Consider the following 23,759-nt stretch of genomic DNA (forward strand, 5'->3'; position numbering starts at 1 on the left):
GCATGCAATTTTAAGCAACTTTCTAATTTACTCCTATTATCAATTTTTCTTTGTTCTCTTGCTATCTTTATTTGAAAAAGAAGGCATCTAAGCTAAGGAGCCAACCAATTTTTGGTTCAGTACACTGGATAGCACTTGTTTATGGGTGGGTGCATTTAGCCACCAATCAGCAGGCACAACCCAGGTTGTGAATCAAAAATGGGCTGGCTTCTAAACTTACATTCTTGCTTTTCAAATAGAGATAGCAAGAGAACGAAGAAAAATTGATAATAGGAGTAAATCAGAAAGTTGCTTAAAATTGCATTCTCTATCTGATTCATGAAAAACAATAATTTGGTTTCAGTGTCCCTTTAACGTAAACTTTTTTCCATGCAAAAAAATATTTTACACAGGTTTAAATAGTAATGATAGAAATTTATAGAGTTCACTGTCCCTAATGGAAAAATCCTACTACATTTTAAAATCAGGAGTTTTTCCTACATTATTTTTCTAAATGGTAAATTTTGTGGAATATTTGGCAAAGTCAATGATTCATAGTAGGATAGATTTTAGAGTTTTTTAGAATGATAATGTTCATAGAGGCAAACATGACATCAATAATTTAGCGCCCAGGCAGAACATTGTGGTTGCACATACATGTGTAGATGTACACATGTAACAAGGAATCTCTCTAGCGCAATGGCCTGATCGCTGCTCTGTTGCCTATCCATAAGGTTTGAAGGTATACAGCGGTGTACGCATGTACTACACACTCAAATGCTTCTATGATAGGGTGACCAGATGTCCACGATTTCCGGGGACAGTCACTGGATTGAGGAGACTGTCCCCGGACAAATTATGTCCCCGGAAATGTCCCTGGTAAGCAGGGCCGCCATCAGGGGGTGAAATGGGTGATTCCAGTCAGGGGCCCACTGGAAGAGGGCTTGGCCCCTGACTGGGTGTTGGCAACTGGTCTGGGACCTCTACGAGGAAGATTAGCTGTGTTTGGTGACAAATTAAATGTTTGACTCATTTAGATCAAACACAAAAACAATACTTAAAAATGAAGTCTGTGATACAGATAAATCCCTACTGTAAAGCTCAGAAGCATTGTGATCACTACTAGATTATTTGGCAAATTTAAATGATCATGTAGAATTAATACAAGATCGGAGTGTTGTTTTTTTATGTATTTCCATAAGAGGAACATAAAACTGTAAGTTTATTTACACATGAATGTATTTCAGTTATGAGTAGAAGCATTTTTGTAATGCAACTTATTTAGCAGAAAAGCTTCTATTAAGATATCTGACAGTTTTACTGATACCGGTTACTGTGCACAGAGCATATGTGCATATGCCCTGTGTACCCTCAGTCAAACTATGTATGTTTACTGTTATATAGGCTCAGAATTTATCAAAAGCTCAGTGGGAATCATTGCAACAAACTTCTACGTAACTTTTGTTTTAAATTACAGAAACAATCTTTTGATAGAGTCCAAGAAAGTTATAGTAGGACACAAATATAGGCTGCACCTTTAGAACTAATAAAATTATATAAAAAAATATTTACATCTCTGTGAGGGGGTAGGGGGAGCAGAGAGTAATGATAAAATATCGTTTTTTACATTTTCTGACGATAAAAAAACTGTACATTCTTTCCTGCTTCAGGAGAGTGGAGGGGGGGGGGAGGGTTCAGAGGAAATGTCCAACTGACTTATTGATCGCCTCTTATTTATCCAGTACATTACATGCAGATGAAATGCTAACTGCTCTAGAACCGAATTCTTGAACCAGGCTTTGAGGGATAAATATATTTTCTAAGCTCTAGAACTTCCGCCTCGCTTAACAGAGATATGCTCTGCGGATTTCGATAAGTGTTGTACACTATCCAGCAGTGCAGACTTCAATGGTGCGTTACTTCTCAGGTTTTTATAGCACACGATGGACCAACGTTCTGCAAAATGTGATGATCTACAGGTTCTTGCAGTGTATCAATAGATGCCGCGATATTCTGCACTGTGTGCAGAATTTGAGGGCTGAGCTTCATGCAGGGCAGAGCACGATGGAGCAATAATCTGTAGCCCATAGCAGTTTATACTGATTGTCATCTTCTCCAATGAATACTCTAGGATTGCAATGCTCTGCTGATTGTCTTAATTTCCTCGGATTCTGCATTTATTATTCCACTCCTACCTGCTGTGTTCTCATACTTTCCTGCCGTCATAGGGCATGTAAAAATCTCCATCTGTCAGAAAAGAAGCAGAACAGTTAGACCAATAGGAAACATGCGTTTTGAGTTGTTTGAAAATTTCCCAAGAAAAAAAAATATAATTTATAATTAGTATAAACACATATTGTTTTTTTTACACATAAAAATATATAAAAAAGGGTGCAGTTGATTGTGTTGTTCTAGAGAATGTGTTTCTTGATTCTAGTCCTCAAGCCACGCTACACTACAGAAAAAGATACAAAAATAACAAAAATGATAAGTATTTATGGGTACTGTCAGACAGCTGCCAGTACTAAAGATGGCAGCGATGAGGGGGATGGTTAGAGAGCTATTTGAGGGGGATGAGGGAGACGGGAGGGTTGATGAGGATCACAACACTGCAGAAAAAATAATAATATAAAAATAGTAATAATAATAATAATAAAACTAAACTGCATACTGGCAGACTGTCTGCCAGTGCCTAAGATGTTGGTGCCCAGTGGGTGTTAGGGAGAGAAGAGAGCTGTTTGGGAGGGACCAGGAAGGGATCAGGATATGGGAGGTGTCAGGTGGGAGGGTAATGTCTATACTAAAGCTAAAATTAACCTTACAAGCTACCTTGTAAGAGAACTGTTCAGGATCCCTGGGTATTGCAAATAATTTCCCAACAGTTTTGAATAAGCTTCTGTTCATGGCCTCCTTTGGATAGATCCTTTAAATGCCCAAGCTTTCTTGGCTTGTGTGAGAGATCTAGAATTATGGGAGTGATTGCTCCAGTTCCAACTCCAGATTTAAACCAGGTTTTATTCAAATCTCTTTATAGTACCAAAGAAAGAGGGTACTTATCTACCTCTTTTTGGATCCCAAAATATTGAACAAATTCCTGAAAGTTCCTACTTTCAAGATGAAGACAATTTGCACTTTACTTCCTTTAGTGCAGGAGGTCAGTTTATGTCTACCATAGACTTAAAATACTGTATGTTTATTTGCATATCCCTATTCACAGGGATCATGACAACTTCCTGAGATTTGCCTTCTTAGACAAGCATTATCAGTTCCCGGCCCTCCCTTTTGGTCTGGCTACAGCTTCTAGAGTTTTTACAAACGTACTGGGATCTATGTTGTTTGTAGCTTGAGCTCAAGGAATGTCTGTAGATCTTTACTTGGACAACATTCTGGTTTTGGCTTCCTCTTTTCATCTGGCTGTGTCTCACACTCAGATTGTGCCTCAGTTTCTTCAGACAAGGTTCAGATTTTGTCTCTTTCTGTTTTATTTCATAACAACATTGCTAAAATTCCTGACTTTCAGGCCTTTGTTCAGTTCTGATTAGAATTAAAACAGTTTTATGTCCAGTTTCTCCTCTATAGAATCTTAATCTGGTTTTGAGAGTTCTTTAAACTCCTCCTTTTGAGCCTATGCATAACATCTTCTTGGATGAACCCTCAAATATTATCTGGAAGCCACAAAAGATTTCAAACTTTCTTCTTCTCTTTTTTTTTATTGTTTTGGGCCTCACAAAGGTCTGTTATTTAATTTGCAAGGCTTATTTGGTCACAGGGAAAACTCCCCCTCTACACATTACTGCTCACTCCACTAGCGCAGTCGCTACTTCCTAGGCCTTTTGTAATGAGGCTTCTATTGATCAGATTTGTAAAGCAACAAGTTGGCCTTATTTATACATTTTTTTTAAGTTTTATCACTTTAATGTGTATGCTTCTTCTGAGGCTGCCTTTGGCGGCCATAGTGCCTGAAAAGTAACATCCTGCCTTTACCGTTTGACCCCCCTGTTCACTGCTTGGGTATTAATTCCTATATGACTTGTGGATTCTCACCATCTGATGAAAGAAAACAAAATGTATGTTGACCTGATAAATTCATTTATTTCATGATGAGTCCAGAAACCCCGCCCTTTCTTTTTGTTCAGGTGGCAGCAGTACTTGTTTTTGCACTTCTTTGCCCTGCTTTACCTTTCCTGCTTTTCTTTTTTTGCTTATCTACTTGGCTATAGGTATGACTGAGGATCATGGGCAGTAGGAGGGATTTAAAGCTCTGGTGTGTTGGGGGGGGGATCTTTTGTCTTCTCCTAGTGATCAGCAGGGCAAATACCCACACGTGATTACTCGTGGGCTATCACCATCATGAAAGAAATTAATTAAAAAGCATACATTTTGTTTTTCATGATATCTGAACAAGAGCACAGGTAAAATGAGTAGCTGATGAGTGAAAGTAGGTTAATAACCGTGGTTACTGATAAGCTGATTATTTCACCTGTGCTCTAGTTCAGATATTCTAAAAATCTGGGTTGTTAGTGTGCCCTGAGGAATTCTATAAAACCCTGGTCTTGCATGGATTGGCCGCAACTAGAGAAGTCCAAACTCACTTTCTTGTGTAAGCTCAGTGCCCATTCGCTCTTGATGGTGACTATTTATTGCTTCTTTGAGTCTACAGGATAGGCTCTTTTCCTGGCACACGTCAGCTGGTAGCACTTCTGGTGTTTTCTTGAGTGAGTCCAAAGAGTGGTTTGGATTGGAGAATATTGCAGCATCCATGTTTTCATAAGAGTCGGCATCTGTAACACAAAAACAGTAGATCATGTAGATTATTCAGAAATACCTGGAGCTTAAAGGGAAAATGTACAATAATTTTCTCTCTACTTTAATGTGTTCTCAATTATCTATTTAATCCTCTGGAATGTATTAAAATATTTACAAACAGCTCATTTATTCTGTCATATGAAATAGCTGATTTTGCCCATTGTATACTGAAAAGTTTAGTAACTTAAAGGGACATAAAACTCAAATTTATTCTTTGTATTCAGATAGAGAATACAATTTTCAGCAACTTTCCAACTTTACTTCTATTATCTAATTTTCTTCATTATCTTGGTATCCTTTGTTAAAGAAGCAACAATGCACTATCAGGAGCTAGCTGAACACATCGGATGAGCCAATAACATTAGGCATATATGTGCAGCCACCAATCCTGAGCCTACTTAGGTATCCTTTCCAGCAAAGGATACCAAGAGAACAAAACAAATTAGATAATATTTAAAATCACATGCTCTATCTGAATCATAAATGGGGGGGGGGGGGAATCATGTTTCATGTCCCTTTAAATACTGCTATAGAACAACTATAAAAACTACAACAAAGGACTTCCTAAAAAACGAAATCCTAAAAGAGATCGCACAATTCATATCTGAATTAATATACTCAAAAATAAAAAAAACAAATTAAAATGCTCTTAATTTCCCTTCACGTAGGCAAAACAGTTCCAAGAAAAAGCCCCAAGATGTTATTTGGCTAGACAGGTTGTTTTATCAGAGTTCCATACATTCAACATAACAACAAACTTTTAAACCACAATACAGGAATTTACAAAAATTGACTCCCTTTATTACCAATCATACTATAATTGTTTGTGCATGCGCATTTACAAAAGTTGTTCTAGTGGCGCAATTCATATGTCTACTGTGTGTTCATAACCCCTTTGTGACTGTTAAACTCACAGTAGTATAGGGTCGATAGTCTTAAAATTACATGTCTTAAAATTTACTATAAAGGTCCTTTAATTACTTAATAAATATCTAGACTTTCCCAAATTACACATTACTTTTTTTCAGTCTAAATTGTCGTCTAATTTTCTAGTATAAATATTAAAAAATATATACTGCCTACTAAATTTTGAAATCAGTTAAAGGGACACTGAACCCAAATTTTTTCTTTTGTGATTCAGATAGATCATGCAATTTTAAGCAACTTTCTAATTTACTCCTAATATCAAACTTTCTTCGTTCTCTTGCTATCTTTATTTGAAAAAGAAGGCATCTAAGCTTTTTTTGGGATCAGAACTCTGGACAGAACTTTTTTTTATTGGTGGATGAATTTATCCACCAATCAGCAAGGACAACCCAGGTTGTTCATCAAAAATGGGCCGGCATCTAAACTTACATTCTTGCATTTCAAATAAAAATACCAAGAGAATGAAGAAAATTTGATAATAGGAGTAAATTAGAAAGTTGCTTAAAATGTCATGCTCTATCTGAATCACAAAAGAAAAACTTTAGGTTCAGTGTCCCTTTAAGTAGATAAATGAAGTGAGTGCCAGTAACGCAAAGGTGAGAGTATATCATGTTACAATTTTATTATACACAATGAAGTATATTGCAAACAGGGGATTTGGGATTCTCTAAATTGGACTGTTTGCAAACATTCTTATCTGGGATAAATAAAAAGAGAGAAGCGCTCAACCTGGAAACGAACAATAGCATAATAGCTTGTTCCATGGCTGTTTCTCTCGTTCAGAGAAGGATTGCCTGGTATTTCGGGGCTGGACTGTACTGTGAAGTCAGGATCAGACTGATATGCTTCAGGAAAGTTCTTCTCTGTGAAAGGCACATGTTGAGCAAAAAGAGGCTGCTTCTTGGGTGGTAACTAGCCATAGAACAAGCTATTATGCTTTTGTTCGTTTCCAGGTTGAGCGCTTCTCTCTTTTTATTTATGCAAATTATGACATTTTGGGAAGTCTCCCTAAGTGTGATGCGGGAATCCAGACGTGGACCCGTTGCTCAGTGTGCCTAGAGGGATATGGCTGCACCTCACTGACGAGGCCCACAATACGCCGAAACGTACGTCTGGGGTTTTGCTGTTTCTCTCGTTCAGAGAGGGATTGCCTGGTATTTCGGGGCTGGACTGTACTGTGAAGTCAGGATCAGACTGATATGCTTCAGGAAAGTTCTTCTCTGTGAAAGGCACATGTTGAGCAAAAAGAGGCTGCTTCTTGGGTGGTAACTAGCCATAGAACAAGCTATTGTGCTTTTGTTAGTTTCCAGGTTGAGCGCTTCTCTCTTTTTATTTATGCAAATTATGACATTTTGGGAAGTCTCACTAAGTGTGATGCGGGAATCCAGACGTGGACCCGTTGCTCAGTGTGCCTAGAGGGATATGGCTGCACCTCACTGACGAGGCCCACAATAGGCCGAAACGTACGTCTGGGGTTTTGCTGTTTCTCTCGTTCAGAGAGGGATTGCCTGGTATTTCGGGGCTGGACTGTACTGTGAAGTCAGGATCAGACTGATATGCTTCAGGAAAGTTCTTCTCTGTGAAAGGCACATGTTGAGCAAAAAGAGGCTGCTTCTTGGGTGGTAACTAGCCATAGAACAAGCTATTATGCTTTTGTTCGTTTCCAGGTTGAGCGCTTCTCTCTTTTTATTTATGCAAATTATGACATTTTGGGAAGTCTCCCTAAGTGTGATGCAGGAATCCAGACGTGGACCCGTTGCTCAGTGTGCCTAGAGGGATATGGCTGCACCTCACTGACGAGGCCCACAATAGGCCGAAACGTACGTCTGGGGTTTTGCTGTTTCTCTCGTTCAGAGAGGGATTGCCTGGTATTTCGGGGCTGGACTGTACTGTGAAGTCAGGATCAGACTGATATGCTTCAGGAAAGTTCTTCTCTGTGAAAGGCACATGTTGAGCAAAAAGAGGCTGCTTCTTCGGTGGTAACTAGCCATAGAACAAGCTATTATGCTTTTGTTCGTTTCCAGGTTGAGCGCTTCTCTCTTTTTATTTATGCAAATTATGACATTTTGTGAAGTCTCCCTAAGTGTGATGCAGGAATCCAGACGTGGACCCGTCGCTCAGTGTGCCTAGAGGGATATGGCTGCACCTCACTGACGAGGCCCACAATAGGCCGAAACGTACGTCTGGGGTTTTGCTGTTTCTCTCGTTCAGAGAGGTATTGCCTGGTATTTCGGGGCTGGACTGTACTGTGAAGTCAGGATCAAACTGATATGCTTCAGGAAAGTTCTTCTCTGTGAAAGGCACATGTTGAGCAAAAAGAGGCTGCTTCTTGGGTGGTAACTAGCCATAGAACAAGCTATTATGCTTTTGTTCGTTTCCAGGTTGAGCGCTTCTCTCTTTTTATTTATGCAAATTATGACATTTTGGGAAGTTTCCCTAAGTGTGATGCGGGAATCCAGACTAGGACCCGTTGCTCAGTGTGCCTAGAGGGATATGGCTGCACCTCACTGACGAGGCCCACAATAGGCCGAAACGTACATCTGGGGTTTTGCTGTTTCTCTCGTTCAGAGAGGGATTGCCTGGTATTTCGGGGCTGGACTGTACTGTGAAGTCAGGATCAGACTGATATGCTTCAGGAAAGTTCTTCTCTGTGAAAGGCACATGTTGAGCAAAAAGAGGCTGCTTCTTGGGTGGTAACTAGCCATAGAACAAGCTATTATGCTTTTGTTCGTTTCCAGGTTGAGCGCTTCTCTCTTTTTATTTATTCTTATCTGGGACACTTACCTCAAGAAGTATCATTTATTAGCAATTCTTCTTGTAAAAATGTCGTGGTTTTAAACATTTGTGGATATATTTTTATCTTTGACTTTTTATGTATTTATATATGTCACTTATATTTATTATTTATATTCATGGATCCATGATTTTTAATATGTTCTACATTTTGTTTTTCCTGTTTGCAATATACTTCATTGTGTATAATAAAATAATTGTAACATTATATATTCTCACCTTTGCCTTACTGGCGCTCACTTCATTTATCTACTTAAAGGGACACTGAACCCAAATTTTTTCTTTTGTGATTCAGATAGAGCACGACATTTTAAGCAACTTTCTAATTTACTCCTATTATCAAATTTTCTTTATTCTCTTGGTATCTTTATTTGAAATGCAAGAATGTAAGTTTTGATGCCGGCCCATTTTTGGTGAACAACCTGGGTTGTCCTTGCTGATTAGTGGATACATTCATCCACCAATCAAAAAGTGCTGTCCAGAGTCCTGAACCAAGAAATAAGCTTAGATGCCTTCTTTTTCTAATAAGATAGCAAAAGAACGAAGAAAAATTGATAATAGGAGTAAATTAGAAAGTTGCTTAAAATTGCATGCGCTATCTAAATCACGAAAGAAAAAATTTGGGTTCAGTGTCTCTTTAACTACACATTGTAGGCTGACTAGGCAACCTATTGAAGAGAGCTGTAGGTGTAATTACTAGCGCCGGGCCAACCCATTACCTTTTAATACATTTTGAAATCAACCTCACCAAAAGCTTCAATACAGGAACATCACATTCATATCTCTCACAATTAAATGAATATCTCTTTTTTAGGGTAAACATATTAATAAAGACATTAAATAAACATTTTTATTCCCTTTCAGAAGGTTGGAAAAGTTTTTTAAAAAAAATCTATTAAAAAAATCTCACCTTCACCTTGTTCATCCGTTTCATTGGGTGTCGGCTTAAGGTATATGGAACCCTTCATGTCCTCATAAGACTGTGATCCTAAAATGACACATACCAGTTAGAACCCTCATTTCAGGTGCTATTATCCATTTTAATACCTCAACAATGTTTATGTAGCTATGCGCTAGATCACAAGTATAACGCTAACTGTTGAACGCGAGCAATAAGGGGTTTATTGTGTCCCTTTACAAGTGTCAGAAGTAGTGCAAGTATTACGAGTTGAAATGAAAACACATTCACTTGAGCGCAATTGAATTTAACGCGCATTGGGATAGCACGACTTCAGAACTCAGTTACGCTCATAATAACACTGTATAAGGGCTTAAAGATATGAGGTCTCAGGTGTTAGAAAAAAGGGTTGCAAAGGGATTTAACATAGAGATACATGGAGATACATGTCTAAAGATGTATATGTATGTATTATATATATATATATATATATATATATATATATATATATATGAACATTTGCAGAGAGCGGCTCCACCCTCCTGGTACAGCCACCTGGGTGCAACTATGTACAATGTAAAGAAGTGAGTGTACAGCCTGTATAACAGTGTAAATTTGCTGTCCCCTCAAAATAACTCAACACACAGCCATTAATGTCTAAACCGTTGGCAACAAAAGTGAGTACACCCCCTAAGTGGAAATGTCCAAATTGAGCCCAAAGTGTCAATATTTTGTTTGGCCACCATTATTTTCCAGTACTGCCTTAACCCTCTTGGGCATGGAGTTTACCAGAGCTTCACAATTTGCCACTGGAGTCCTCTTCCACTTCTCCATGATGACATCACGGAGCTGGTAGATGTTAGAGACTTTGCGCTCCCCCACCTTCCGTTTGAGGATGCCCCACAGATGCTCAATAGGGTTTAGGTCTGGAGCCATGCTTGGTCAGTTCATCTTTACACTCAGCTTCTTTAGCAAGGCAGTGGTCGTCTTGGAGGTGTGTTTGGGGTTGTTATGTTGGAATACTGCCCTGCGGCCCAGTCTCCGAAGGGAGGGGATCATGCTGTGCTTCAGTATGTCACAGTACATGTTGGCATTCATGCTTCACTCAATGAACTGTAGCTCCCAGGGCCGGTAGCACTCATGCAGGCCCAGACCATGACACTCCCACCACCATGCTTAACTGTAGGCAAGACACACTTGTCTTTGTACTCCTCACCTGGTTGCCACCACACACACTTGACACCATCTGAATCAAATAAGTTTATCTTGGTCTCATCGGACCACAGGACATGGTTCCAGTAATCCATGTCCTTAGTCTGCTTATCTTCAGCAAACTGTTTGCAGGCTTTCTTGTGCATCATCTTTAGAAGAGGCTTCCTTCTGGGATGACAGCCATGCAGACCAATTTGATGCAGTGTGCGGCCTATGGTCTGAGCACTGACAGGCTGACCCCCCCACCCCTTCAACCTCTGCAGCAATGCTGGCAGCACTCATACATCTATTTCCCAGACAACCTCTGTATATGACGCTGACAGGTGCACTCAACTTCTTTAATCGACCATGGTGTGGCCTGTTCTTAGTGGAATCTGTCCTGTGAAAGCGCTGTATGGTCTTGCCCACTGTGCTGCAGCTCAGTTTCAAGGTTAGAAGAAGAGAGGCGCCACAAAACATAAAACAGTATCGTACGTCCAGATAAAACCCCTACGTTAGATGGTCACCCCGTGATACCAAATACTCACAGAAAGAGTGGCACCAGAATTGTGCCTCAATGCGCGAGTCGGGACTGTTCAGAGTCGCCCGACAGACACACCCCAGCCAGTGAACGTCACTCCGTGTCTACCAATCAGACGTCGGCAATCGGTGAGCCTCCACAAATTCCGTGTGGCTACGATCAGTGCTCCTACCGCTGCAGGTAATGGGTGAAGGTGGAGGTGGAGATATTCACTCGTAGGGAATAGGAAATGGTGATGGTTTAAATACACACAGGAACAGAACAGGTACAAAAAAAGTCCGTATTTATTTGTTTAAAAGAAAACAACAGCAACGCGTTTCCCGGCTAGATATGCCGCTTCATCAGGCTGTTCTAAACATAGCTCTTGCTGCCAATAAATACCTTGCCTACACCTGTTAGTGGGCAATCTAACAAGCTGTACCTGTCTTCCTGTTCTAAATTTAACTACTTCATCACCAGAAGTATATACATTCATGAGAATACTAACAGAACAAAATATTAGGACACACTAAATAAAATTAGAATTCCTATATCATTCACTCTATATATATGTAAATTGTACAGAGCATAATATTTGACATCACGATAATAATGAAATTAAAAATATAAAAATATATAAAAACAAATTATATAAAAATTGTTTTCCACATGGGAACATAATTGTGTACAAATTTAAAAACATCCCATTATTGGACACCAATGGTGAAGATACTTTAAAATCATCTTAATAAGATGACACTAATACTCTATAGTAATTTTATTACAGAAAATTATAAGTGCAAATAAAAACTAATATAAACTAATAAAAAAAGATCAGAAAGATTTTATGGAGACATTTACTCCGTTTATTACGGTTTACAACCGTCATCATAAGAAAATACGTCAGATAATTAATAAACATTGGAGAATTCTCCAAAAAGACCCCATTTTGGGGAAGATTTTGACAGATAAACCTAATATAGTATACAAAAAGGCACCCAGTTTGAAATCAATGTTGGCTCCTAGTAAGATAGTGAAACATAAAATCCTGAATAAACATCATAGGGTTGGCACTTTACCAATAGGTTCTTATAGATGTAATATGAAGAATTGTAAACTGTGCACTAGAATTAGACATAAGCAAATGAGATTCCAATCAAATGTCACAGGCAAACATTTTTCAATTATTGGCCACATATCCTGTGCGTCTAGATATGTAGTCTATCTACTATCCTGCGTTTGTGGGGTTCAGTATGTAGGCAGAACCTCCAGAAGATTGAGTATTAGATGGTCAGAACATCTGAGAAATATGAAAAAGAATCAAAAGAACCATAGTGTCCCTAGGCATTGTAATTATCACCATAATGGTCATACTGATTGCTTTAATATATGTCCCATAGAATTTATTCCTGTATCTCATTTATATAACAGATTATCTAGATTGAGACAGAGGGAGACTTACTGGATCCATACTCTCAAAACTTTACATCCTAATGGCCTTAACCTTAATATAGATTTGGCAGCCTTTTGAGATAATTTTGGAGTCCAGTGAGTCTCCCTCTGCCCTTGTTCAGTGTAACTTTTTGGTCAACTGAGTTTAGAGTATTCAGTTAGTCCTCCCAATTATCAAGCAACACGCCCTATATACATATGCTCTAGAGGTATTAAACTCATGAGCACTATGATTACAACAATATGTAGTGCCATTCCTCACATGTAATAGGGCCTTTAGTATATTCTATTAATAACCTGGCTTATCCCATACACTACTAAATATATATAGGGTGGTCCTACATATAGGTCAATGTATAAGTGACAGTATATGATGACCAGGTAGAGTTTATAGTCTGATCATCTTGGGACGTATTTGCACTTATAATTTTCTGTAATAAAATTACTATAGAGTATTAGTGTCATCTTATTAAGATAGAAAAAAGGTACAATGTGTTTCTTTTGCTCCTTAAGTAAAACACAGTGCAGAGTAGAGATAAAAGCAAAAAAGACTTTATTCGGTATATTCCATAAAACAGAGAAGTGTTCCTCAAAAGTTAAAAATGCGGTACAGAGAAAGTTTGACCGGTTTCGGTCATTGCGACCGTAGTCATAAACCTAAAAACAATTTGCCATCCTAAGGCTTTTAATCAGACTGTTGTTCTCCTATTGGAGAATCCAGTCACTCCCAATTTTAACTCTTTGTTAACTATTAGTAATACCAGACACAAGATATGATATGACCTTATGTTTAGAAAAAGGACATAGAAAACAATAGACAAATATAAGAATATACAAGGCATTATAAACATAATATAAATAGTATAATGCTTGATTTTCTATATTTAGCAAAATGCAAGATATTTGTACCTAAAAATCAAAATTAAGTGAAAAGTACAAAAAAAGGGCAATAGAAAAAGAAAAAGCAACAAAAATTTCAACAAGACCAACATTTGGTTTTAAATACTCATCTAGTGTATATAAATTGGATGTTAAATCCACATATGTGATCAAAGTATATCCAATCATGAATCAAAAATCAAAAAAGGGGGGAACAAGAGGTATAGCATACTGCTAATATTACAGTGAGTTTATATATAATGACCACAACATATTATATACACAGATAGCAAATTAATAAATAAATAAATAAATAAACCTTCCAACCTCAACACTTACAATTTAAGATGTTTCTTTTTCAATTTTAATGTGAATCATTTAATATGATGAATGGATGGGTAAAATCTAACCAGGTAGCAAAGGGATATTATAATTATATGTATTATGGTAAATGCCCAATGCCAAAAGAAAATATTTACTATATAATATATATTGCTACCACCAGTATGTTTGAGGGGAGAACCTATAAGACCTAATCCTCTAGACAAAGTATGCAAAAATGATTACGATAATTTGCAGAATGGACATATGAGGGTATGTATATTAATGAACATCTATACAGTCCTAGGAAATATTCATTACCTGTTCCAGTAATTAATGATGTCAAATTCAGAGTTGAATCCCACAGGTAGCAGGCTACCCAATTTATGTATCCAGAAAATCTCTTGTCTAGAGAGTATTTGAAACTTATCTCCTCCCCTTGGGGGTTTCTGGATCTGTTCGATAGCCTGCCACCTGAAGGATCCAACATCACCATTGTGTGTCTCCAAAAAATGTCTGGACAGGGCTGATACTGGCCTTTCACCATTGATATGGGCCAAGTGTTCTTTGACCCTCGTGCCCACCTCCCTGGTCGTCCTTCCTACGTACTGCCTGTTGCAAGAAATGCACTCTATTAAGTAGACCACAAATTTACTTTTGCATTTGACGCAGCCTCTTGTCTCAAATCTTTCACCAGTTGTTGCAGAAACAAAAGTTTCTTTAACATAAATGTGGTCACAAGATTTACAGTTACGTTTCCCGCACCTGTAAGTACCCTTGAAGTGCAGCCAGGAGCTTTCAGGCTTTTTATTCCTTAACATGCTTGGGGAAAGAATATTGCCCAAAGTCATGTTTCTCTTGTAAATGAACTGACAACCTTCACTGATGAAGGGCCTTAACTGTCTATCTCCCCTAAGAATAGGAAGATTCTTGCGAATAATATTGGAGACTTGGTAATACTGGTTAGAAAAGGCAGTCACAAACAGAGGTTTCTGTTTGTTACTATGTTGCTTTTCTTTTTTGCCTACTTTGCTAGAAGTAAGTAATTGACTTCTATCAATAGTCTGTACTTCTCTGTAGGCCCTGTCCACAATTCGCCTGGGGTAATCCCTGGCTAACAATCTACTTCTTAGTTTTTCACTCTCTCTCCTGAAATCTCCATCACGTGTGCAGTTGCGCTTCACCCGCAAAAACTGTCCTTTTGCTATTCCTTTGAAAACATGCCCAGGATGATTACTATGGGCATGTAGAATTGAATTACCTGTGATCGGTTTCCGGAAGAGAGAGGAAACTACACTCTTACTCTGATGATCAGATTTTAAGATGACATCAAGATAATGGATATTGGTACGGTGCCACTCATATGTAAACTCAAGGTTTACTGAATTGCAATTCAAGTAGGCCACAAACTCTTCTGCCATTTGTGGACCACCGGACCAAATAATCAAGATGTCATCTATGAATCTCATATACTTGATGACATTCCCAGAAAAAGTATTTCCATCCCCAAAGACGTGGAACCGCTCCCACCATCCCATAAATATGTTGGCGTAGGAGGGGGCAAACTTGGCCCCCATAGCGGTTCCACGCCTCTGGAGATAGAAATCATCTGCAAACCTGAAAAAATTGTGCTTAAGGAGAAACTCTATCACCCTGAGTATGTATTGTTGATTGTAATTGGAGGTCTAGATCACAGGTGGAAGAAACCCCAAAGAGAGTGGCATTCTCTGATTCAGAGCCTGATTTAACAGATGAAGAAAGATTTGCTTCAAGCTTTGAAACAGATGGTTATTCAGGCTCTGAATCAGAGGATAATGGAATGTCTACACATCAGTTAAGGGTTGAGGAGGTAAATATTCCCACTCAACCAATCAAAGGTATTTTGAAAGACCATCAAAATCAAGGGGCTAGACCTAAGAGGGGTGGCCGTAGGGGACGTGGGAGATCCCACTATCATATGGGCACCAGAAGTAGTAGGCAGGAGCAAAATACCAATGCCCCAGATACTCAGGTTTTTCACTGGGCTACCCGACAACCACAAGGGGGAGGGGGCAGAGGCAATACACACCCTCCACAAGTAGAGTCGAAAGAGCATCGTTACCCAGTGAGGGGCAACAGGAATGTTGCGAGACAGAAGTACCAGTAAAAGAGGATTCTGTTATTAATCTTTCTTCATATGTTCTAACGCCAGTTGAAAATAAAGTATTGAATTATGGTCTTGGATTCGTTCCCTCACGGGATTTTGATCTTTTCCAGACCATATTAGATGTGAACAGACTCGTGAGAGATCTTACGCTCAGGAAATACTTTCCCAACACAGAAACAAGTGAGAGAGAACTAAATTTAGAGGGGTCAACTGCTGATACTAACTTTGATGGTATGACATTCCAAGATATCTGTTCTTTAACAGATTTAGAGGAACTTTCTCATAACAGTGGACCAAACACAGGCCCTGAGAACCATACAGTGACGATGAGATCTAGGTCAAACTTCTATCCTATTCAGGCTAGAGGGAAAAGTTTGGAAGTTTTTCACAAAAGGGTGGTCGAAGATCTGACCACTCTTTCCAAACAAGAACACAAAGGTCCCTCTAACCTGACTAGGAGGGAGAGAGAAGCCATGACCAAATTACAAAATAATGACAGTATAGTCATTAGACAATCTGATAAGGGGGGTAGTGTGGTGGTCCTTGATAAGAGCATGTATGTGGGCGAGGCCCATAGGCAGCTTAGTGATCCTGAAGCCTACACCTCTCTCAGCAGAGATCCGACCGTACAATTCCAGGAGTTGCTCAGGGACCTTTTGGATGATGGTTTGGAGATGGGCATTATTGACAGGAAGAGCTTTGACTGCCTTATGGTTGACAATCCTGTGATGCCCATCTTCCACCATCTTCCAAAGGTCCACAAGAGCCTGGATAATGTTAGGGGACGCCCGATAGTGGCAGGCATCGGCTCACTGATGGAACCACTCTCGAGATGGGTAGACCAGTTTCTGCAACCATTGGTGCGGAGACTGCCTAGCTATCTGAGGGATACCACACATACCCTGTCCAAGCTAGAAGGAGTGGTGTGGGAGGAGGAGTACAGTTGGATGACCATTGATGTGGTCTCACTGTACTCCTCAATACCACACGAGTTTGGACTTGAGGCAGTTAAATTCCATCTAGAGATGTATACAGGATTGTCAAGTGACCATCAACAATACATACTCAGGGTGATAGAGTTTCTCCTTAAGCACAATTTTTTCAGGTTTGCAGATGATTTCTATCTCCAGAGGCGTGGAACCGCTATGGGGGCCAAGTTTGCCCCCTCCTACGCCAACATATTTATGGGATGGTGGGAGCGGTTCCACGTCTTTGGGGATGGAAATACTTTTTCTGGGAATGTCATCAAGTATATGAGATTCATAGATGACATCTTGATTATTTGGTCCGGTGGTCCACAAATGGCAGAAGAGTTTGTGGCCTACTTGAATTGCAATTCAGTAAACCTTGAGTTTACATATGAGTGGCACCGTACCAATATCCATTATCTTGATGTCATCTTAAAATCTGATCATCAGAGTAAGAGTGTAGTTTCCTCTCTCTTCCGGAAACCGATCACAGGTAATTCAATTCTACATGCCCATAGTAATCATCCTGGGCATGTTTTCAAAGGAATAGCAAAAGGACAGTTTTTGCGGGTGAAGCGCAACTGCACACGTGATGGAGATTTCAGGAGAGAGAGTGAAAAACTAAGAAGTAGATTGTTAGCCAGGGATTACCCCAGGCGAATTGTGGACAGGGCCTACAGAGAAGTACAGACTATTGATAGAAGTCAATTACTTACTTCTAGCAAAGTAGGCAAAAAAGAAAAGCAACATAGTAACAAACAGAAACCTCTGTTTGTGACTGCCTTTTCTAACCAGTATTACCAAGTCTCCAATATTATTCGCAAGAATCTTCCTATTCTTAGGGGAGATAGACAGTTAAGGCCCTTCATCAGTGAAGGTTGTCAGTTCATTTACAAGAGAAACATGACTTTGGGCAATATTCTTTCCCCAAGCATGTTAAGGAATAAAAAGCCTGAAAGCTCCTGGCTGCACTTCAAGGGTACTTACAGGTGCGGGAAACGTAACTGTAAATCTTGTGACCACATTTATGTTAAAGAAACTTTTGTTTCTGCAACAACTGGTGAAAGATTTGAGACAAGAGGCTGCGTCAAATGCAAAAGTAAATTTGTGGTCTACTTAATAGAGTGCATTTCTTGCAACAGGCAGTACGTAGGAAGGACGACCAGGGAGGTGGGCACGAGGGTCAAAGAACACTTGGCCCATATCAATGGTGAAAGGCCAGTATCAGCCCTGTCCAGACATTTTTTGGAGACACACAATGGTGATGTTGGATCCTTCAGGTGGCAGGCTATCGAACAGATCCAGAAACCCCCAAGGGGAGGAGATAAGTTTCAAATACTCTCTAGACAAGAGATTTTCTGGATACATAAATTGGGTAGCCTGCTACCTGTGGGATTCAACTCTGAATTTGACATCATTAATTACTGGAACAGGTAATGAATATTTCCTAGGACTGTATAGATGTTCATTAATATACATACCCTCATATGTCCATTCTGCAAATTATCGTAATCATTTTTGCATACTTTGTCTAGAGGATTAGGTCTTATAGGTTCTCCCCTCAAACATACTGGTGGTAGCAATATATATTATATAGTAAATATTTTCTTTTGGCATTGGGCATTTACCATAATACATATAATTATAATATCCCTTTGCTACCTGGTTAGATTTTACCCATCCATTCATCATATTAAATGATTCACATTAAAATTGAAAAAGAAACATCTTAAATTGTAAGTGTTGAGGTTGGAAGGTTTATTTATTTATTTATTTATTAATTTGCTATCTGTGTATATAATATGTTGTGGTCATTATATATAAACTCACTGTAATATTAGCAGTATGCTATACCTCTTGTTCCCCCCTTTTTTGATTTTTGATTCATGATTGGATATACTTTGATCACATATGTGGATTTAACATCCAATTTATATACACTAGATGAGTATTTAAAACCAAATGTTGGTCTTGTTGAAATTTTTGTTGCTTTTTCTTTTTCTATTGCCCTTTTTTTGTACTTTTCACTTAATTTTGATTTTTAGGTACAAATATCTTGCATTTTGCTAAATATAGAAAATCAAGCATTATACTATTTATATTATGTTTATAATGCCTTGTATATTCTTATATTTGTCTATTGTTTTCTATGTCCTTTTTCTAAACATAAGGTCATATCATATCTTGTGTCTGGTATTACTAATAGTTAACAAAGAGTTAAAATTGGGAGTGACTGGATTCTCCAATAGGAGAACAACAGTCTGATTAAAAGCCTTAGGATGGCAAATTGTTTTTAGGTTTATGACTACGGTCGCAATGACCGAAACCGGTCAAACTTTCTCTGTACCGCATTTTTAACTTTTGAGGAACACTTCTCTGTTTTATGGAATATACCGAATAAAGTCTTTTTTGCTTTTATCTCTACTCTGCACTGTGTTTTACTTAAGGAGCAAAAGAAACACATTGTACCTTTTTTCTATTTCACTGTGGAGTGCTGGGACTCCATTCAACTCGATGTGTGCATAGCTACCTACTGGGATCTCACAGCTGCTATCCTGAGACCGGAGACTGGAGGGAGGAGCTTCCGGGTTGTGCAGCGTGAGTGATAGAGTTACTGTGACTGAACGCTGCTGGAGTTTGCTGCCATTACCGCTTGCAAGCGGGTAAAGAGGTAAACCGAACAAGGCTGTCCGGAGTTGATGCACTTTGAAAGGAGAACAGTGCACGGCGGTCTTCATTCAGACGAAACGGACGATCCGGTTTACAGCTGCTTGGACATTACGGTAATATGTCTTACATTCTATACAGAAAGGCGGTTACTTTTGGTTTGTAAAATACAACAAAACCGTCAATGTGCATATGTATGGACATTTGCTTACCTTAAGGAGATTGCTTAAAGCCTGCTGTGAAATTAATTTACCTCTGAATAAATGCAGCTCTAACAAATAACATTTATCATCTTTTTCTCTATCACCACCTGCTAGTTGCATATGTAACGGCCCGCATTATAGTTCTGGTTATAATCCCTCATTTGGTGTAAAGGTGGTCCACTTTGTACTATCCGTCATTTCTATCTTATTAAGATGATTTTAAAGTATCTTCACCATTGGTGTCCAATAATGGGATGTTTTTAAATTTGTACACAATTATGTTCCCATGTGGAAAACAATTTTTATATAATTTGTTTTTATATATTTTTATATTTTTAATTTCATTTTTATCGTGATGTCAAATATTATGCTCTGTACAATTTACATATATATAGAGTGAATGATATAGGAATTCTAATTTTATTTAGTGTGTCCTAATATTTTGTTCTGTTAGTATTCTCATGAATGTATATACTTCTGGTGATGAAGTAGTTAAATTTAGAACAGGAAGACAGGTACAGCTTGTTAGAACGCCCACTAACAGGTGTAGGCAAGGTATTTATTGGCAGCAAGAGCTATGTTTAGAACAGCCTGATGAAGCGGCATATCTAGCCGGGAAACGCGTTGCTGTTGTTTTCTTTTAAACAAATAAATACGGACTTTTTTTGTACCTGTTCTGTTCCTGTGTGTATTTAAACCATCACCATTTCCTATTCCCTACGAGTGAATATCTCCACCTCCACCTTCACCCATTACCTGCAGCGGTAGGAGCACCGATCGTAGCCACACGGAATTTGTGGAGGCTCGCCGATTGCCGACGTCTGATTGGTAGACACGGAGTGACGTTCACTGGCTGGGGTGTGTCTGTCGGGCGACTCTGAACAGTCCCGACTCGCGCATTGAGGCACGATTCTGGTGCCACTCTGTCTGTGAGTATTTGGTATCACGGGGTGACCATCTAACGTAGGGGTTTTATCTGGACGTACGATACTGTTTTATGTTTTGTGGCGCCTCTCTTCTTCTATCCTTCACAGCTTGAGATCCATCAAGATTTTCTTTGGGAGTGCGGCCATTTTCTGGAAGTCTCATCTGACTACAATCGATCGGACAGCATCAGCGCACGCTCTGAGGATTCTTTCTTCTTTATCAGTTTCAAGGTCTTGGCAATCTTCTTATAGCCTAGGCCATCTTTATGTAGAGCAACAATTCTTTTTTTTAGATCCTCAGAGAGTTCTTTGCCATGAGGTGTCATGTTGAACTTCCAGTGACCAGTATGAGAGAGATAACACCAAATAACACACCTGCTCCCCATTCACACCTAAGACCTTGTAACACTAACGAGTCACATGACACCGGGGAGGGAAAATGGCTAATTGGGTCCAATTTGGACATTTCCACTTAGGGGTGTACTCACTTTTGTTGCCAACGGTTGAGCCATTAATGGCTGTGTGTTGAGTTATTTTGAGGGGACAGCAAATTTTCACTGTTATACAGGCTGTACACTCACTACTTTACATTGTAGCAAAGTGTCATTTCTTCAGGGTTGTCACATGAAAAGATATAATAAAATATTTACAAAAATGTGAGGGGCAAGCCAGAAACATCGGGCGGAGCAAGCAACATCCGCTGCTTGATAAATCTCCCCCAAGGTGTTTACTGTCCCTTTAAGTTTCCTTTAAAACAGTTAGAATATCTATAAATCATAAGCAGAATATTGTACCCAATTTTAAAATGGCCTTTATGATATTAGTCCAGCAGGGTGCTTTCTTTATCCCTCAAACCGGCAGCATTTTGTCTTCTAAGCATCTGCGGCTGTTTATCCAACCAAAGGGGGGCTCTCTGTACCAATGCAGTTCATATAGAGACCAGTCTCTCTCACCCGCCAATGCAATAAACTTACATTGCAGCTGACAGAGCCATTTAAGCAGAGGATGCTGAAACACAAGTGAGGCAATGCACCAGGGTAGGCTGTCACCTTACAGATATCTTTACTGTCCCACAGAAGGGTGCAAGCTCTGCTGAACTAAGCAAATCAGTAGCATCATGTACTGTGTCCTGCTCAGGAACTGCAATGCTCCTGAACGAGACTTTACATGTGTGTTTAACCCTAATTTATAAAGATCTCGCATCAATAATGCAAAATAGAATGCTTTAACAAATTAGAGCATGTGATTTTTGGTTTTGACTGCCCCTTTAAATAGGAAAAAAATCTTTATTTAGAGGACTGTGCATTACACAATATAAACATATTGGGTGTACCCTACTCAAAATGTATCTATTTAGTTTTACAATTAAAGGGGTATTAAATTCAACTATTTTCTATCATGCAAATGAAACAAGGCGCTAAAAGAATATGCTGAAATACATTTTATTATTGCACAGTTGCTTGTATATAACTAGGTTTTACTACCGCAAATGGGTTAAACACGTAGTTAAAGTCAGCAGCAATGCACTATGGGGACCTCGATGAACACATCTTGTGAGCCAATGACAAGAGGCATATGCGTGTAGCCGCCAATAAATAGCTAGCTCCCAGTAGTGCCCAGTATTGCATGCTCTCTCTGAACCATGAAAGCTTAAAGGGACACTGTACCCAAATTTTTTCTTTTGTGATTCAGATAGAGCATGCAATTTTAAGCAACTTTCTAATGTACTCCTATTATCAAATTTTCTTCATTCTCTTGGTATGTTTATTTGAAAAGCAAGAATTTAAGTTTAGATGCCGGCCCATTTTTGGTGAACAACCTGGGTTGTCCTTGCTGATTGGATAGCACCAATAAACAAATGCTGTCCATGGTTCTGAACCACAAATTTGCTGGCTCCTTAGCTTAGATGCCTTCTTTTTCAAATAAAGATATCAAGAGAACGAAGAAAAATTGATAACAGAAGTAAATTAGAAAGTTGCTTAAAATTGCATGCTCTATCCGAATCATGATAGAAAAAATTTGGGTTCAGTATCCCTTTAATTTTGACATTCATGTTCCCTTAATGTCCCTTTAAAAAAAAGTGCTCCCATTACACAGAACAGAAAAAAGAAAAGCATAATGCAGACATATTATATACGATTACCCTCAGATCCATCTTTTATTTCTTCGTTTGCATTCTCATAATCTTCATCTAGATAAAATAAAGAACACAACTATTAGTGTATGATTTGTATCCAGCTGCAGTCTGAGCACAAGACAACAGGTAAAAGCTGTTACACAACAAGCTGGCTGAGTGCTGTAACTGTATGGCTAGTTTTGTGGTGGGCAGCCAGAGGGGGTGATGAACAAAATAAAATTATGTTTTAGCGCATATTCAATTCCAAATCATGAATTAAGGTCCATTTAATTTATTCCATAGATTCAGGCTAGCGTTTTAAAAATGCTAAAATGTATTCCCCCTTTAAATAAGATTCCTGTGTACATTAAATATTATGCTGCATGACTTAAAATGAACATGAAACTCACATTTTTTTTTTCATGATTCAGATAGAACACACAATTTTAAACAACTTTCCAATTTACTTCTTTTATCTAATTTGCCCAATTCTCTTGGTATCCTTTGTTTTGGAGCATCAATGCACTACTGGGTGAAACCCAATGAGAAGAGGCATATATGTGCAGCCACCAATAAGCAACAAAGTATACAAAGGTAATGAAAGAAATTTGACAATAGAAATAAATTAAAAAGTTATTAAAAACGCATACTCTGTGTGAATCATGAAAGAAAATATGTGGGTTTCATGTCTTTTTTAAAGGGACAGTCTACTCCTGAATTTTATTGTTTAAATAGTTGGATAATCCCATTATTACCCATTTCCTAGTTTTGCATAACCAACACTGTTATATTAATATACTTTTTACCTCTGTGATTACCTTGTATCTAAGCCTCTGCAGACTGTCCCCTTATTTCAGTTCTTTTGACAGACTTGCATTTTAGCCAATCAGTGCACTAGAGTGAGCACAATGTTATCTATATGGCACATATGAACTAACACCCTCTAACTGTGAAAAGCTGTCAAATG

General features: G+C 38.7%; 1 protein-coding gene across 1 annotated transcript in view; it reads right to left on the minus strand.

The window, feature by feature from the left end:
• Positions 1 to 246: 246 nt before the first annotated feature.
• CD19 (CD19 molecule) overlaps positions 247 to 23,759 on the minus strand; it is a 114,044-nt gene continuing 90,531 nt past the window's right edge. Inside the window, exons 11-14 of the mRNA XM_053694402.1 lie at positions 22,820 to 22,867; positions 9,416 to 9,493; positions 4,572 to 4,760; positions 247 to 2,226 (exon numbers count right to left, since the gene is read on the minus strand). Coding sequence (XP_053550377.1) covers positions 2,186 to 2,226; positions 4,572 to 4,760; positions 9,416 to 9,493; positions 22,820 to 22,867 — 356 coding nt within the window. The 3' untranslated portion in view covers positions 247 to 2,185. The remainder of the gene's footprint in view (positions 2,227 to 4,571; positions 4,761 to 9,415; positions 9,494 to 22,819; positions 22,868 to 23,759) is intronic.

Source organism: Bombina bombina, chromosome 11 (genome assembly GCF_027579735.1).
Source record: "Bombina bombina isolate aBomBom1 chromosome 11, aBomBom1.pri, whole genome shotgun sequence".
NCBI lineage: Eukaryota > Metazoa > Chordata > Amphibia > Anura > Bombinatoridae > Bombina > Bombina bombina.